This window comes from Sapajus apella, unplaced genomic scaffold (assembly GCF_009761245.1).
Source record: "Sapajus apella isolate SASKATOON/1434 unplaced genomic scaffold, GSC_monkey_1.0 scaffold46, whole genome shotgun sequence".
In the NCBI taxonomy this organism is placed as follows: domain Eukaryota; kingdom Metazoa; phylum Chordata; class Mammalia; order Primates; family Cebidae; genus Sapajus; species Sapajus apella.
In genome coordinates, this window is record NW_022436986.1 from 637,878 (window position 1) to 656,819 (window position 18,942).

At 39.9% G+C, this 18,942-nt stretch overlaps 1 protein-coding gene across 15 annotated transcripts in view; it reads left to right on the forward strand.

Annotated features, from left to right (window-relative positions):
• UNC13B (unc-13 homolog B) overlaps nt 1-18,942 on the forward strand; it is a 234,021-nt gene that overhangs the window by 125,272 nt on the left and 89,807 nt on the right. For 8 of the 15 annotated variants that reach the window (XM_032239952.1, XM_032239956.1, XM_032239957.1 and 5 more), the window contains 3 exons: nt 1,699-10,281; nt 12,296-12,610; nt 15,777-15,867. In XM_032239952.1, the coding sequence (XP_032095843.1) occupies nt 1,699-10,281; nt 12,296-12,610; nt 15,777-15,867 (8,989 nt within the window). The remainder of the gene's footprint in view (nt 1-1,698; nt 10,282-12,295; nt 12,611-15,776; nt 15,868-18,942) is intronic. The other 7 variants (XM_032239961.1, XM_032239962.1, XM_032239966.1 and 4 more) reach the window with 1 other exon arrangement.

The following is an 18,942-nucleotide window of genomic DNA, read 5'->3' on the forward strand; positions in this document are numbered from 1 at the left end:
TTGAAGAGTCCAGGCCAGTTGTTTTGAGAATGCCCCTTAGTTTGGTTTTGTCTGATTGTTTCTTCATGTTTAGAATCAGGTTAAACATTTTTGGCAGAAATGCTACATAAGATAATATTTCCTTCACCTGCATTCAGGAAGCACATACTTTGTCTTATTATTGATGATGTTACTTTGATCTCATGGTTAAGAAATTTGGTGTATGCCTTATTTCTTCAGTGTAAAGTTAACCTCTTCTCCTTTGTAATTAATACCTGGAGGGATACCTGAGACTGTATCAATACCCTGTTTCCCCAATAGTCTTTTATTCAATGATCTTAGCATTCATTGATTCTTGCCTGAATCAATTATTTTATTGATTGGAGGTTAGTTTTCAAAAAATAATTCCAATTTAGCTCATCCTTTTAGTTTCTAAAACTCACCAGAGCAGCTAGGTGCAGTGGCTGATGCCTGTAATCCCAGCACTTTGGGAGGCCAAGGCAGGAGGATCACTTGAGTCCAGCCTGAGAAATATAGTGAAACCTCATCTCTACAAAAAATAAACAAAATTAGCTGGGCATGGTGGCACGTGCCCATAGTCCTAGCTACTAGGAAGGCTGAGTTGGGAGGGATCACTTGAACCCAGGAAGTCAAAGCCATAGTAATCTAACTGAAAGAAAGGTCAGCTATCTTCAGTATTCATTGTTTTAAGTTGGACATGTAGCTTCTGCTGCTATAATCAGTATAGGGAAAGATTTTCTTTTTACTGTGATCCTCAATGCATATAGCCTTTACATTTCACAAACAACAAATTATAATGCCTTAGGCCAGGCATCGTGGCGCATGCCTGTAATCCCAGTACTTTGAGAGGCTTAGGTGGGTGGATCACCCGAGATCAGGAGTTTGAGACCAGCCTGGCCAACATGATGAAACTCCGTCTATACTAAAAATACAGAAATTAGCTGGGCCTGGTGGCGGGCGCCTGTAGTCCCAGCTACTCAGGAGGCTGAGGCAGAAGAATCGCTTGAACCCAGGAGGTAGAGATTGCAGTGAGCTGAGATCACACCATTGTACTCCAACCTGGGCAACAAGACCAAAACTCCATCTCAAAAAAAAAAATTATAATGCCTTAAATAATTTGCTCTTTTTTGTAGTAAAACAAAGTCTGACTTCTGCTGATAGTAAAATATTGTTTTATATGTATTTTTTCTTATTAAAAGAAATATGTTTGACTATATTCTTGGCTATACAGCCTCAAATATAGCTTTCAGAAAGTTAACAGCTTGGCTTCCTTTTAGACTAAAAATTTATCAGTTTCTTGAAATTCCTTGATATATTTTCATGGTATACTTTAATATTGCAAATACATTCTAGATATTGGTGCATGTTTAATTTTTTTGTGTATGTCTTAGAAAATAAAAGAATTCTAAAAAGCTCACCAGAAAAATGGTTACAAGTTGAAGCATTTAAAAATTGATATAATAGCTATTCTTTTTCTGATATGGAAAAAGCTATTTGATGGCATTGATATAATATTTAAGAACTTGTGGATTTCCTTTTTATATGTTTTTAATCTGAATGCCTTTTGTTACCTTGACAATTTTATTGTTCTAGTCTTGTCATTGAACATGTATTAAATCTTATGATTTCTTTCTTCCTTTTCTGTCTCTTCCTTTTTCTTTGCTTTATTGTTCCTCCAATTTTGTCCCTTCGCATCAGACAAGGCTCACAGGCTAAAAGTGAAAAAATTATGATTATTTCAGCTTTCTCTGATGTTAACTATGAAGAGCAAGAAGATAGACATAAGGAGATAAAGGGGAAAATATCACAAGAGTTTCTAGAAAATAATAACATAAACTTGAAGGAAATAGAGGTAAAAGAAATTAGAACCCTTTCAAAAGCTGATAAGTACTATAGCCAACATAAACAACCAAAGTATAAGAACAGGAAAAAGACACCGCCTCAGAGCCAACAAACAGAATTCTCTACTGAGCTTAAGTTTGAAGCATCTGTTTTCTCCAGGTATCCTCAGAAATATGATACACTAGATAGAAGAAGAAAAAAGAAACCCTTATACAGTCATTTTGAAGACAGTGAAAGAAGGCAGTATGATGAGAGATCTGAAACTAAGACTAACTACAAAAGCACATATTCTAATACTGAAAATTGTAACTTTTGCCATATTGAAAAGAAGAAACAAAATATGGGGTACCCAGTTTTGTACCCCTACAGAAATGGATTTGTGGTTAAGAGAGGCATACAGCACATTAATTTGGAAAGTCATGATCTGTCCAGTTGTTTAAGGCACTGTGAAAAGTCATCTGGCTCAAACCAGCATATCACTAATTTTACTTCATTAGATATTCTTGAAGATTCTACCAGCAGTACTTCTGATGAACTTCTGGGTTCCCCTATTTCTGATAAGCAGGAAGATTTGCAGTCACCAGCATGGCATCCATCCAATGTCTACCATATTGGAGATTTTCCTGAAGAATATTATGTAGCAAATTCAGCATTGCCATTACAAAGGATGAATTGTGATGCAAAAACACTTGGAGATATGTCTGGATGCTCCACAGAAGAGATAACCCCTTCCTCTATTGAGGAGCCCAAGGAGGACCATATTGATACGATCGATGAACTTCAGTGTTTGGTAGAAACTGTGTCAGAATATTTAGCAGAGAAGGAAGAGGAGATTAATAGATTTGGTTCACTTTCAAAAACTAAAAAATCACAGAAACAAAATAGTACTGTTGATGCAGAACAGAGAACACCTGGAGATCAAATACTACCTTTAACTATTGTCAAGAATAACAAGGACAGGGCCATCTCTTTCCCTGAGTTGACTGGAGTAAAATGTGCTGTTGGTTCTTTGTTTTGTTCACTCACAGAAAAAGTGGGTTCAGGCACAAAGCATCTAACAAACTCTGTGGAAAAGCTGGTTTCCTTAGTTCCAGAGAAAACAGAAACCCTTAATGAAATAGAGATGATTAATTCGGGATCTAAACACAGAGCCATGGCAGTATTGGAGAAGGATCTTTCCATGCAATCTCCATTATCCTCTCAAACAGACAATAATGTGACTATAGACAGACATGGAAAAACCTCTGAAAATGAGCACATGGGCAACAAAACTGGGAGTTTAAGCTTTCAGAATGCAACAGAAACTACTGCAAAGGACTCGGCTCCACAGAGTCAGAGTTCAGTTATAAAGTCGGTTTTCAGCAGGTTAAATCCATTGAAGATCTTTTCAGAAAAGGAGGAAACAAAAAAAGATGATGACCAGAATAAGCTACCAAGAAAGGAAAACTTTGTTGAGTGTGGTTTGGAGTTAAATAAAAGGGAAGGCACCCTTAACAATTACAGTAGTAGCATCATTGCTTTAAATAGGAGTGATGAGGAAACTACAGGCTCATTCCAGATGCCCACAAGTGAGAATTTATTGTCCTCCCAAGTAACCAGTGAACCTTCAAACTTAGCTAGTTCTGCAAGTAAAAAAGAAGATATTGAGAGTCCAATGGAAGGAAAACCCTGTATAGATCTGTCTCTGTTACCAGATCAACAAAAAGTACGTGCCAAAGATAGTCCAGCACATCCTCGTAAAGCTGGCAGTGGAATTTCAAATAAAGAGATATCTTCAAAGCCATTAGAGGAGGACAAAGTTACTGGTAATGATGATTTCCTTGAGCCACTCAGAAAATCATTTAGCCAGTTTTTGCTCAATTCCCCTGAGACCTGTTCAAAGGAAACTTTGTCAGAATCTGTGAAAACTGACCAGATGGAAGAAGATGGATTGGAAAGGGGACTTAAGAAAGATGAACATTCCTTTCCCTTTAGTGGAAAACTAAATCTTTCATTTTTTAGAGGTCTTAGTCATACTGAAAAGCAACAGGAGTTAAAAGAGAAAGGAAGTGTTTTTCCCTTGTTTAAATTTTCCTTCACTGACAGCAAGGTTACTGTTAATGACCAGAGTTTACATGGCTCAGCAGTAACCACTGATGAGGAGAGCAAAAGAAATTGCCATGAAGATACCAAACATAGTTCAGTAAAATCTAGTTCTGTTCCATATATTCATAGTGATCTAGGGAAATTTGACAGTACAGAGGAATTTCAAAAGAATGACCAAATAAATTGTCCTGAAAATGCCAAACTTAGTTCAATAAAATCTAGTTCAGTTCCAAATATTCATAACGATCTAGAGAAGTTTGACAGTACAAAGGAATCTAATGAGAATGAACAAGTAAACTGTCCTGAAGATGCCAAACTTAGTTCAGTAAAATCTAGTTCAGTTCCAAATATTCATAATAATGTAGGGAAATTTGACAATACAGAGGAATTTAATCAGAATGACCAAATAAATAGTCCTGAAGATGCCAAACTTAATATAATACAGTCTGATTCAGGTACAAATATTAATAATGTTCTGGGGAAATTTGGGAGTATAGAGGAATTAAACCCAAGTGACCACACAGCAAGAGAGAATGTCGAAAGAGATTACTTAGCCATTTCTAGAGTTGTGCCCAAAGAACATATAGCTTCAGATCCTTTAGGAGATGGTAAGACTTTTATACAAGCAACATCTTCAGTAGCATCAGAGTCTTCATTAGAGTGTATTTCTACCACTTCCAAATCTACTTTGGTTAATGAAATTAATGAAGATAAGGTTATAGATAAGACTTGCAAGAAAAAACCCCAAGGAAGCTTCGTTTCTGGCCTTTTTAGTAAGTTTTCTTCTGCTGAAAATTTGTCTAGTCAACAAGAATTAAATTTGAAAAATGATGACTCCCATCATAAGAATAATAACCCAGGTTTAATCTCTGGAATATTTAACCTGCTATCAAATAGCAGTGTGACTGATCATAAACCAGAGGAAGCAAAGTTTGTGTCTTTAGGCAACACAAAGAGTTTGGATGGAGATAAGCATTTATCCTTGGATGAGGTTCCTGCTACTTCACGTGTGAGTTTTGAGAACCCAAAGAACCATGTTGAAAAAAGTGAAATTTCTAGCTCTATAAAAGCCTCCTTATTACCTAAAGAAAACATACCATTATCTGATGCTGGGATTGATAATCACCATTGCCCTCCTACATGGAAAAACCAGCAAAGTGAAAAGCCTTGCCCCTCCTCTGAGAACATTGTACTTCACTGTGCTCCAAGTGTTCAGCTGGGTTTTTTGGAGAAATCTATGGCTAAGAGGCCAAGGCTAAACCATGTTCTTGAGACAAAACTACGTGAAAATTCAAACAAGTTAGACTCACCTGTACTAAATACTAACATGTTCAATAAATCAAACAACTATCAGGCATTTGAAGAGATGAACAGTCCCTTCTGTTTTGAATGGGACTCTGACATAAAAGATTTGTCTAAAAATTCTAGAAAAATTCAGCCAGTTTATTATATGTTAAATCAAAATAGATTTCCATCAGCCAATGCTTTCTTGTGGCTTAACTCAGAAAACTCAGTGATTAATTTTTGCCAAAAAGATCAAAATGCAAATATCTTAGAGTGGAGAACAAATCCAAACAGTGTCATTTGGTGTGGCTTACCATATGAATCATTCAATCAGTTAGCATTTAATGAAGATTACTTATTAAGAGGTGATGTGTGGGCAGCTAACTCATTATATGGAAACTCTGGTCCTTTTCCAGTTAATGAGGCTAAGAATTCACTAGAAGAATTACCCATTGACTTAAGTTATTCATCAGATCATGAAAAGACTACATGCCCCATAGTTAACCAAGAATCCTTAAGAATTGATGAAAACTTTGTTTTTTCAAGTTTTGGTTGTGAGTACCAGGAATGGTTGTCATGTCTTGAACATGGAGTGTGGTGGCCATCAGAGGATGGGGATTATGGATATTACATGTTTCATGATGGTCAATATATCTATTCTCTTCTCACTGATTCTACTGGGCAGTATGCATATTTATTTATACCTGATTATTCTTATCAAGAGTATTTGGATTGTGATTTACAGACAAATGATCTATCAAGTATTATGTTGGATGACAGCATTATTTCTGCCTGTAACTTTAAATTACTTGATAAGGAAGATGAAATATTGTGGTATGTTGAAGAGGAACCAATTGATGACCCTCTTGATTTAACTTTAGCTTTGCCAAGAAGTGAGGAACCATTGTATCTAAATTTAGAAACCTTTTCACAAGTACTTGAAGAGTCAAGTTATGACCAATGCGATCAGCCACTAGATTTTTCAGGCTATAATCGTCAAAAGTTTAAAGGAGATTTTAGATCTTTCAATGAAAGGCCATGTGGTTCTAAAGACCTTGAATGTATACTGGATCTCAGAAACGAGCCCCAAACCATTAGTGATCATGTCTTAAACAGGGATCAAATTATAGAGAGAGATAAGAACCAGCCTCCAGCTAAAGATTCATCAGTTCACCTTTCCAGCTTCCACTGGCTTCAGTCTTCTATTGAAGAGGTTGCCACTTTGGTTCATCCTGAAAATATGACTAAAGGCTTAGAACAAGCAGAAGAGACATCATTAGTGAACAAAGTGACTTCAGTATTTTCTGTTTTGGGTGCCTCAGTTGGGAGTACTTTGAATTTTGATCAGAGTGAATCCTTAGAGTCTTTGGCCATGCAGAAAGTGGACACTCAGCCCTTTGAGACCTCTGGGCCGTCAAATTTACCAGAGCTCACAAATGATGGTTTTCAGTCATTAATCTTGAGTAAGCAATTAGATGGTAACTCCCCAAATGAGATAAAAAGTCTTCTCAAGGATTCAGAAAGACAGATAGTATCCCATGTTCAGCATCCAGAATTAACTAAAAATACAAGGCAAGAATTCCCTTTAAATAAAAACATTCATGTGAAAGAGCAAAGTTTGTTAAAATCTGGTTTCCAGGTAAGCCAAACAACTCCTCAGGCTAAATCAGGTGTAAAAAATGACAAAATTATAGCAACAGACTCCATTTCAGTTTCTCCTGCACCTCAGCATAGTAGGGATGAGCATGAGAATCGTGAGCTTCCCCAGGACCAGTTGTCCAAAGAGTCTGAGAAAACATTTTTTAAAAGTGCATTGAAACTCTTTAGTCGAGAAGAATCTTCACGAAGTATGACAGCAAATGAAAAACAGTCATCTGGATTTTTGAATCTTTTAAAAACTCAGGTGAACAAAGAAGGATCACCAAACTTAGAAAAGACTGGGGATATAAATGTCAAGATATCACCTCAGGAAAAGAAAGAATCTTCTGATGTTTCAAATTTTTTGGGTACCCTTGGGGATTTCTTTAAAGCCAATGTTTCTCCTATACAGACAACTGAAAATATGTCTGTTTCTGCAATGTCTAATAAAGATGAGGTCAGGTCAAGCCCTACTCCTATAGAGCTAGCTAGCCAGGGTGCTGAGAACTTTCCTGCTGTACCAATTGCCTCTAAAGGCAAGGCTAGAGTTAGAAGACTGAACAAACAGACTACTATTGATGACAGTAGGTTAAAGGAACCATCAACTGGAGGGATCCAGGGTAATGATTTGACTGAAAAAGAGGTACCATTCAGAGACCACCTAATCCAGCAGTCACTTAATTCATCTTTCTCAACAAGTAGTCTCAAAGAGTGTTCCAGAGATTCTTCAGTAGAAACTAGTGGTATGACTACAGTGACAGAAGTTTCAAAAAGTAATGAAATATCATTTGATACCCTGAGTAAAAGAAATTCAAATGAACAAGATAATTTTTCTGACAGAGACTGGAGCTTTTCAATGGCTACGACATCTTCATCTCAACCAGAGTTACCAACCAAAAAGAGTTTATTTTCTTTTCTGACTGGATCTGAAAAATCTGAGAGTAGAGCCTCAGCTACTCTACCAAGAGCCAAATCTCAAGCAGAAGGGCTATTCACACTTCCTTCCTTTTTTTCCACTGCTAGCTCAAGCATTAAGAAAGACGCCTGTCGAAGTAGCTCTACTTTTAGTTTCTTCAGCTTGTCCTTTTTAGATCAAAACAAGGAGACCTCTGGGGAAAAACAAAGCATTTCAACTGCTGTTCCGGTGACCTCCCAGCCCTGTAAAAAGACAAATGTTTTTGTAGACAGTGGTAGCACAATGACCACAGAAAGCTCCAGTGGTCATAGAGATAGCATAGCCCAAGAAGTAGTTCATGAACAGCAAATGGCACCTTGTATTTCCATTAACAACACCATTGAGGTTACCTCCCTTGCAGATGAGCTCAATGTAGCGAAGGAATGTCAGGAAAAACTGAGTTCCAGTAATGAACCAGGGACATCAGCGGATTTCCAGATGAATCAGTTGCAAGAAGACATTATTTCTCCTTTACCAGAATTTCAGGCCCAGGCTGAAACATTCCTCATTGGCCCAGGAACCCTTGGGATAGCTCCCCATGAGGAAGAGGCTCTCAACCAGAAAGACTTCCCCAGTGACTCACTGTCCAACTCTTTTTCAAATGCTAAGCAGTTAATTGAAAAGTTCAATGATTTAGACACTTGCACTAACCACCACCAAGATAAGAAATTTACTACTGACCCATTGAACTTGCCATTAGAAAAGGCCCCTGATGAGGTCTTACCACAGATCCTGGAGCCAGCCTCTTCTCCAGAGCCAGGGTGTGCAGGGAACCTCCAGAAACGAGATGCAGATAAAGAGGAAGACAAATCCACATTAGGCTCTTCAGTAGACATGCTTTCAGGGTTTGTGACCAAAGTGAAATCTTTTTCTGGGAGCTTAATTGAACCTCCCAAAACATTCTCTGGACTTTTCTCTTCTCCTAAATCTACAAAGAAAACCCCCTTTTTCTCTCTTTCTTCTGATGTATCATCTCAGCCCCTCAAAGGTGAATTATTTGGAATTTTCAGAAGTCCCAAGCCAGAGCCATACAAACAAGAATCATCTCTCCCAGCTACTTCATGGCTTCAAAATGATTGTTCCAGAGATACTGTAGGATCAGTACCTCCAGAAAGGAGAGAAGCTGCCTGTACAGTACCCAATTCAGAATCTACTCTCAGTGACTGTAGAATGACTGTGGTTAGTACAAAGCCAGAATCAGATATCTTGAGAGATGATCTTAAACTAACAACCAAAATGGAAGACAATAATACTCCTGAAAATATTCTGGAACCTCAACGTTCTGAAACAATTAACACATCTTCTTTCTCAGGTGATGATACTGGGCAAGGAGTATTGTCTCTGAGTGATGAAGGAGACATGGGGATATTGCAAGCTACAGACACAGAGGCATCGTTAGAAGCAGACAACATCGCGCTGCCAACACAGTTGCATCCAGATCCTAGCTGCATTGCCGAAGAGCTTCCTTCTCCAATTCAGCCATCTCAGCCTCTTGAGCTAGAGCCAGCTATTCAGACTGCCTCCACAAACCAATACTTGTTGGAGCTGCATCCAGCCAGTTCACTAGAAACTGATACTGTACTGTTCAGTGATGCAAGTGTGAGCCAAACCATTACACTGGAAACCGAAGGGCATTTTTCTTATCCTCCACTGGAGGACCCTGTGCTTCCTGCCAAAGAAAGTTGTGAGATAATTCATGCTCAGAAAGATCCATCTGCAGGCCCCCAAGAAACAGAGCAGTCAAGACCACGTTTTGAGATCCCAAATGTCACCAGTTGGCCAAAGCTTCGTTTCCCATCCTCTACTACTAACCAGGGGAAACCACTGAGCTCTTTCTTTTCCTCACCTCTCCCCTCTGGCAATAGAGCAGCAGAGACTGGTTTAATGTCCAGTTTTAAGAAGTTGTCAACTCTATTTGAGGGAATTGGTGAGGGGAAAGGGAGTGCACTAGCAAGTGATTCAAAACTAGGGTTTGGAAAGAAGGTGGATCTTTCATTTCCATGGCCAAAAGAGAACAAAGGGGACCCTGAACAAATCCCTACAGAATCCTGCCCTACAGTTTTAGTTACTAGCAGTGATCAGGACCTTCACTCCAGTGAGGCTAACAAAGCTTTGGAGTCTTCTCAAATATCTGGGGCCAGTGCTCAGCCAGCTAAAGTCTACACTCAGCCCTTTGAGACCTCTGAACAGCTGGTGGCCAGCCCAGATGTCAGTGCTCAGGGACTTTCTGGGCCTGGAGAAGGGGGAAACCAGCAGGAAATTTCAGCATCTGGAGAAAACTGTGATACCAAAGGCCACCTCTCTAGCCCCACCTGTCCTTCAGGGGAACATGAAAATGAGACCTCTACTGTCTCTGAGATACTTCGACAGCCAGAAAAACAAGAAGAGGAAGCAGTGTCTGCTAGTACTGACTGTGTTTTGAATGTGCAGCAGCCAGTTACTCCAAATGACATCAAGGAGCCAATGACCAACAAAAGGCCTGTTCTTAAGCATCATAAATGGCTTTAAGGAATTGACCATTTATGATGCAAGTGACTTAGATTAATTAAGTAGATTAATCATAGTTTGTTTTTTATCCTTTCTGTGTCTTTCCTAGTACCTGAGCTTCATGTTAATTAGGGGTTAAGTAACAAGAACTTAATGTGTGGGTATTTTCATCCTCCTCTCTATGCCAAATGTAATTCATTTATTGGAACGAGGAGCTTCCTGCTTAAAGCAAAGGCTGAGATTTACTCAGTCTAGTTTGCTCTGCTTTGTATAATGTGAAATGGAGAAGGGAGGGCAGGAAGAGGCACCAAGTAGTTGGTGGTATATATTAACTACAACTACATGATAGGTTAGGATGCTGGCTTGGGCCTTAGGCATTTATATCTTGTAGGAGATGGAGATAGACCTATTTTGTTTTGTTTTTTCAAGTCTTCTAAGATGCTTTTTCCAGTGGCAATGAGTGTATTAAGTAAAATACAAACTGCAAAGGATGTCTTGGGATAGTCTGTAATCCCATATCCTATTCCATACAAATTTGCATAGCTTCTTCCAGGGTATCAGTCTCTGCCTTTTAGTACCCTCAAGGCTGATGTCTGATAAATCATCAGCATTGAGTACAATCTCACAGGAACTCAGAGCTATCCTTTGCTGTAGTTCTTCAGTCTGGAGCAGTGTGTAAGATCCATCAGCAGAGGGTACTATTATTTCCCCTAAGAAGCAGTACTGTACAGTACAGATTAAGAACACTACCTTGACCTCTGGCCCAAACTTGTTCAAAGGGGTTGGTCAGGGTCAGTGTGTGTGAGTATACTTATGTACAGGTATATGTGTATGTGTGTTGAACTACTCAGAACAGTGACCTGGTACCTATTCTGATAGAGGATCAGAAGTCAGCCTGAGAATACCACGTAATTAGGAGGAACTTTAGGGAAAATCCCACTGGAAAATAATAGTGATTTCTCTTCTTTGACCCAACACAAGCCTTTTAGTTAAAGGTTTGACTCTGTGATAAGAAATTTCTTCAAAAGAACTGAAGCCCTTAGATGATAGGGTCATAAGACTCAAGGAAGTAACTTCTAGATACTCCTCTTCTTTCCACCGCTCTGCCCTTCTTCCCACTGTCGCTGTCACTTTTTCTGCTATAACTGCTTTCTCTCATAACTTTCTAGACATGGGAATACAGGTGATTGAAAAAAGATTGCCCTATCAGTCTTCAGATACAGAAATGCAAGAATACAGCTCTGACCCAGATCCTGGAGTCGGGCTTTGTCCACTCTATCCAAAACTGAGCCTTGCTCTGAAAGCAGCTCAGTTATAGATATTCATCTTTGGGGCACATCCTGTGCTGCCAGGGATATCATTGTAGCATTTATGTCGATGAGACCTTTTTTTGTGTGTGGAATCTCTTGGTCATGGCCCCCGTCTTCCAGTGGGTTTTATTAATTCATCTTGCAGATGAGAAAACTGAGATGATAATTGAAGGAACATGTCTGTTCTCCTTTGCTCATCCTAAGGTACAGGCATATAAATTTACAACTGTAGAGGAAGAAATGGCGACCTCAATGTAATAAGTAATAGAAAAAGAGAGTAGAGTTCATTCCTTCCATTTTACTATGTGGAAATTTAAAAAATTTAATCATGGCCACTGGACAAGCTTCTTTAGAAGACAGAGTAAAGAATTTTAGGAACAAGTAACAGGCCGTTTTAATATTTTTTAATCCTACTCTTAAATAGCTCATTAAGATAAAATATCCTTCAAAGTCAAGTGCAGGGCTGAGGTTAAATGTTGTTGGAGAACCCAGCATGTTGTGTTGTTTTCCTGTTGTGATTTTGCTGAATAGAGACTAATACTTCTTGATTATGAAGTTTGGTTGTCTCTTCCCAGGAACCTCCTATTTGATTCTTGCTACTGAAATAATCATTATTTCCTGGATGTCTCCATGCTTTTGTCCTGGTCCTTGATTTGCATTTATTTGCTTATTTGTCTTTCTCTCATTGTCACAGCCCCACCAGCAGCAGTAGGTATGGCTCCTCCTGTAATGTGAGTCAAGGAAGCTCTCAGCTAAGTGAACTAGACCAGTATCATGAACAAGATGACGACCATCGAGAGAGGGACTTGATTCATTCCTGCCACAGCTCTCACAGCCTATCCAGAGATGGCCAAGAAGATTTTGGAGAACAAGAGAAAGCCTTGGAGGTGACAGGTCAAGCAGAGAAGAAGTCAGCATGTGAATCCAAGGAGATAAAAGAAGATGCTACAACCCACCCTCCCCCAGATCTGGTGCTGCACAAAGACCACTTCCTAGGCCCCCAGAAGAGGTAGGCAATAGCTGCCTTGAGGAACTCACATGGCTTCCTCAGTACCTGCCCTGTGGTATTGCTGAAAATAAGTGATTGTCATTTGTTTCCCTGAAGCTGGGTATGGTGGCACCCCCAGGCTCAACTCTGTATTGCTTCCTTTGATTTATGGTATACTTCCCAAGATACTTTGGAGATCTCTAAAGAATACTTGGGGTCTTGTTTGTTTGTTTGTTTTTGAGATAGGGTCTCACTCTCTGAAGACATTCTGGAGATATTTTGGAGATCTCTGAAGAATACTTGAGTTTTTGTTTGTTTTTGAGATAGGGTCTCACTCTGTTGCCCAGACTGGCACGATCTTGTATCACTGTAGCCTCAACACTCTGGTTTCAAGCAATTCTCCCACCTCAGCCTCCTGAGTAGCTGGAACTACTAGGTGTATACCACCACACCTGGCTAATTGTATTTTTTGTAGAGACAAAGCTTCATCATATTGCCCAGGGTTGTCTTGAACTCCTGAGCTCAAGTACTCCACCCGCCTCAGACTCACAAAGTGCTGGGATAACAGGTGTATGCCACTGCACCCGGCCAGGACTTGGGTTATTTGTAGTTAATGAGCTGCAGTGTACTAGGACTTCTTGAGTCTGCAGTTCATAGCTTACTAGTTGACCTTGTATATGCAGCCTCTGAGTCAGGAACTGACCTGAGTCTGATTACTTCATCCACTGGGGCTGCTATGGGTACTTTGGCTGACTTCCAAACCTATTAAGAATGCTGCTTTCACCTCTGGCCCAAACTTGTTCAAAGGGGTTAGTCAGGGTCAGTGTGTGTGCATGTACTTATGTACAGGTATATGTATATGTGTGTTGAACTACTCAGAACAGTGACCTGTTACCTATTCTGGGAGCATGGGCTAGAGGATCAGAAGTCAGCCTGAAAATACCAGGTAATTAGGAGGAACTTTAGGGAAAATTCTATTGGAACATAACTGATTTCTGTTGTAACTTTTTTGGTGAACATTTTTTGTTTTGTTTTTCCCTAGCTGAGAAACCCAGGACAAAGTTAAGAAAGAATTGATCTATAAGCCAGATTTAACCCATCCCTCTGCCTCCTCAGGGCCTAGCAATGTGTCTGCCAGTTGGTATCCATAAGAAGAAAAATTTAAAATGTGTCCTCTTTAACATCTCATAATGAAGCTGAGTACAGAGTCTGAATGTTATTATTGAGCTAAATTGGTTAAAGTAGCTGATAGGTCGGAGCAGAGCAAGAGTTCTGTATCTTGGCATTTGCGACATTTTGGGCCAGATGATTCTTTGTTGTGCATATTATAGGATGTTTAAGAGCATCACTGGCCTCTACATGCTAGATGCCAGTAGCAATTCTTGCAACCCTCAGTTGTGACAACTAAAACTGTCTCCTGACAGAGTTCTCCTTGGGAGGACAGTTGCCCACTGGAATAGAGTGATAAGGGATGGGTGTGACTTAGAGTCTCAAATTTCAAGATGTAATAATAAAGCCTCTCACTGAAAGACCAGGGCACTGAATGTGGATTACATGGTAAAAATTAGGGAATGGCTGGTGCTTCTACTTTACCACTGGATTAATAGATGAGTCATATACCTTTCTGAAGATATTAACTTATTTTCTCTCTTCTTCCCTTTTTTGGTTTTTAGTCATCTCTTGTAGCTCATCTAATAGATGGGACATCCAGGAGGTGAGCTCTGGACCAGGCCTCTTGTTGAGTTGATGACCCACTGAAAAACTGGCTCTGGCCCTCCATAGACCTTAGGCTTGGCAGTTACTATTATCAGGGGCAGAGTTCGTGGTGGAGAAGCAGAAGTGCCCAGCACGAATCCTTGTCCTTCTCTACTGGTTGTGTCCTCTCAGGTTCTAGCTGTGAGACTGAAATGCAGTACTACCTTGGCCAGAAGTGCCCACGTATGTTTTAGAACAGTTGACCAATTTAGGTGGCATCAGAACCGACCATGTATTTTACATGTGTAGTTGGTGGACACTTGTCTGCTGAATTGGCTGTAGGCCTCAAAGAGAGGAAGGAGAAATATTGTTGCCAAGAATTAACCACTGTTCTAGTTAATAATGTGGATAATGAGTTGTTCTAATGCAGGGTGGTGTTTCTGTCTCAAAGGTATTTTGTTATGTGTTATTGTTCATTTTACTGAGGGTGTTCCAGAAGCAGCTCAAGGAACAAGATCACAGCAGTAAAAGGGCTGTGGTTTTTTTTTTTTTTTTTTTTCTTGGCACTTTTCATGTAAAGAGGAGTGGGTAAGCCTTCTAAAATACTTAGTGGAGCAGGAAGGGTTTGCAGGGACAAAAGTCTGCCCTAAAGATGCTATGCAAAACTCCCAAAGGAACTTGGGAACTTGATGGTTCCAAGAAGTGCAGTGTGAGGAAATTGAAAGGCTTATTCCACCCATCTCTGCATGGATTCTATACTAGACATTGATTCAGGGCTCTTGCTATTGCCTCTAGAGTCCTGATTCCAGAATATTCCAGTGAGCCACCACATTGGGTAAATGAAAAAAAAAAAAAGAGTAGAAAAAGAGGGAACAGATGAAAAGCTAAAAGGAATTGTTATTTTAGAGATGAATTATTTTCACATTGGGTATTCAGTACTATGTTGCTCATTGGGTAAATGTAAAAAGGAGAAGGAAAAGGAGGGGCTCACGCCTGTAATCCCAGCACTTTGGGAGGCCAAAGCAGGCAGATTGCTTGAGCTCAAGAGTTTGAGACAAGCCTGGGCAACATGGCAAAACCCCATCTCTACAAAAAGTACAAAAATTAGCTGGGCCTGGTAGCATACACCTGTAGTTCCAGCTACTTAGAAGGCTGAGGTGGGAGGATTGCCTGAGCCCAGGAGGTCAAGGCTACAGTGAACCGTGATCACGCCACTGCACTTCAGCCTGGACAACAGAGTGAGACCCTGTCTCAAAAATAAAAAAAATAAAAGCAAGAACAGATGAGAAGCTAAAAGGAGTTACCGTTTTAGAGAGGAATTGTTTTTGCATTGGGTATTCAGTACTACGCTGTTTTAGTAGCCTGAATCACTAAATAAGCGTAGGCATGAGTACAAACCATTTTATTTTAGACATTTGGCAGTCTTGCCTTGAGCAGTGTCACCTTGTGGCCTTCGCTATTTTTAAGAAATGTTCTTTTTCTCTGTTACAAGTTTTCCTGAGGAGAATGCATCTTCACCATTTACCCAAGCCAGAGCACATTGGATCCGAGCAGTTACCAAGGTTCGACTCCAGCTGCAGGAGGTAGGAAATCTGTTCTAGTACTGGTTGGGACAATTTTGCCTTTGAAATTGGGAGACATATGGTGTTGGAGAAGCAATCAGTGATTAGCCATCTTCTTACAGTATGCTTCTGGGAATGCGTGACAATTAAGCCAGAGCTTTAAGAGATGGGAAGTGGCCAGTGGCTTTCTTCTGTGCTGATTAATGGAAATCAAATAGACCTAGTGGGCTGAGAGCCTGACCGTAAAGTTAGGTGCTTATTTCCAAGTACTGTTCATTGTCTCTTTGAAGCCATTTGAGTTTAGAGCAAGAGATGATTTCAAGCCTTTTAGGTCAGTTGTTCTCTCCCTTACCTAGCCAGTTCATACTGGCTGATCTGTAGGGGCCAAAATAGGGTACAGAAATGTCTGTGGAATTTGCCAGTTTAAAGCCCAAAGCATCAACACACTAAGATCTGAAACAACACAAAAAACATAATAAATATTTTTCGTTTTCTGTGTTACAAGTTTGAAGAATCTTTATCTGTGTATTAGTAGGTAGGCAGTCTTTAGGCAGGAGGTACTTTTTTTTCCATATAAATTTAGGAGGTGCAAGTGCAGTTTTGATACATGGATATATTTCAGAGTTTGATACATGGATATATTGCGAAGTCCAGAAGTCTGGACTTAAGGTGTAGCCATCATCTGAATAGTGTATGTTTCACCCATTAAGTAATTTCTCTTTCCTTACCTGCTTCCACCTTTCTAAGTCTCTAGTGTCTATTATTCCATACTCTAAATCCATCTGTACATATGATTTAGCTCCCACTTATAATGAGAACATGCAGTAGTCCATGGTGTGTGTGTGTGTGTGTGTGTGTGTGTGTGTGTGTGTGTGTGTGTATCACATTTTTAAAAGCCACACATCTGTTGATGGACACTGAGTTTGATTCCATATCTTTTTTTTTTTTTTGAGTTGGGGTCTTCCTTTTTCACCCAGCTGGAGTGCAGTGGCATGATCACTGCAGCTTTGAACTCCTAGGCTCAAGTGATCCTCCTCCCTGTGCCGCCTATGTAGTTGGAACTATAGGCATGCTCCACCGTACCTGGCTATTTTGTTTTTTTAAGAGACAGGGTCTTGCTATATTGCCCAGGCTGGTCTTGAACTCCTGGCCTCAAGTGATCCTCCCACTTGGCCTTCCAAAGTGTGGAAAGTACAGGCGTGAGCCACTATACTCAGCCCATAATATTTTTGCTATTGTGAATAGTGCTACGATAAACATATGGGTGCAGGTATCTTTTTGATATAATGATTTATTGAAGTTATGCATTTAATGATAATTGGCTGCCAGTAGTATAATATCTGGCAGATATTAAAAGTGCAATCATGCTTACATGTGTTAACATATACTTTAAAAATTAATTTATTTTGAATCAGTTTTAAACTTAAGGAAAAGTTACAAAAACAGTTAAAGAACTACCATGTCTCCTCACCCAGATGCTCCAAATATTCACATTTCACATTTACCATTGCCTTCCCTCCATTATGATCAATCTTTTTCTGAATCATTTGAAAGAGAATTGGAGACATAGTATTGTCATTCCTAAATGTTCCTTTGTATTTCCCTATAAGCAAGGCCACTGTCCTGTATAACCACAATATAACCATCCAAATCTGGAAAACAACAATAACAACACTATTATCAAGGCCCTATGCATATTTTGCCAAACACCCCAACAATGTCCCTTTTTCCTTTCTAATCCAGAATCCAATCCAGGATGACATGTTGCATTTAGTCAAGATATCTTTAGTCTCCTTCAGTGTTTCCCATCCTCAGCAGTTTTAAATGGTATAGGCCTTTTATTTTGTAGCATATTCTTCAATTTAGGTCCATTCAACATTTCCTCATGTCCGGACTCAGGCCATCCTTTCATGGCAGGAATTACACACAAAAAATGATGCTGTGCTCTTTTCAGAGCATTGTGTCAGAAAGTACATGATGTTAACCTGTCCTGCCATTTATAATGTTAGCCTCAATCACTTGGTTAAGTTTGTAATTGGCCAGGTTTCTCCACTGTCAAGACACCATTTTTCCCTTTGTAATTGTTAAGTGCCCTGTGGTGCAGTACTCTGAGGATATGCTGGTATCTTGTTCCTTATCCTGGCTACTTTTTTTTTTTTTTTTTTTTTTTTTTGTATTTTTAGTAGAGATGGAGTTTCACCATGATGTTGGCCAGGCTGGTCTCAAACTCCTGACTTCAGGTGATCCACCTGGCTCAGCCTCCCAAAATGTTGGGATTACAGGCATGAGCCACCCCTGGCCTAACAGGCATTTAAAATGAACATTTATGGAATCAGTGTCATAATACTTACTGATTTTTTATTTCTAATTTTTTTAAAGTAAGGGTCTTGTAATTCTTACTATAATTCTTTTTTTTTTTTTTTTTTGAGACTGAGTTTCGCTCTTGTTACCCAGGCTGGAGTGCAATGGCGCGATCTCGGCTCACCGCAACCTCCGCCTCCTGGGTTCAGGCAATTCTGCTGCCTCAGCCTCCCGAGTAGCTGGGATTACAGGCACGCGCCACCATGCCCAGCTAATTTTTTGTATTTTTAGTAGAGACAGGGTTTCACCATGTTGACCAGGATGGGTCTCGATCTCTTGACCTCATGATCCACCCGCCTCGGCCTCCCAAAGTGCTGGGATTACAGGCGTGAGCCACCGCGCCCGGCCCTATAATTCTTATTATACTTACTGTCTCCGTGTAAAAGGGAAGCTCTGAATGAGAAAAATAAGAATATATTGGAGAAGACACAGTTTAAGTTATGGCCTTTTCTTTTTCAGAAATATAATAATTCAGAGTCTCTCAAAACAACTATCTGAAAACGGTTGCCAAAGCTTGCAATCATACAGACAGAGGCATGGTGTACCTAAGAGTACCTAAGAACAGGCCGGGCGCGGTGGCTCAAGCCTGTAATCCCAGCACTTTGGGAGGCCGAGGCGGGTGGATCACGAGGTCAAGAGATCGAGACCATCCTGGTCAACATGGTGAAACCCCGTCTCTACTAAAAATACAAAAATTAGCTGGGTGTGGTGGCATGCACCTGTAATCCCAACTCC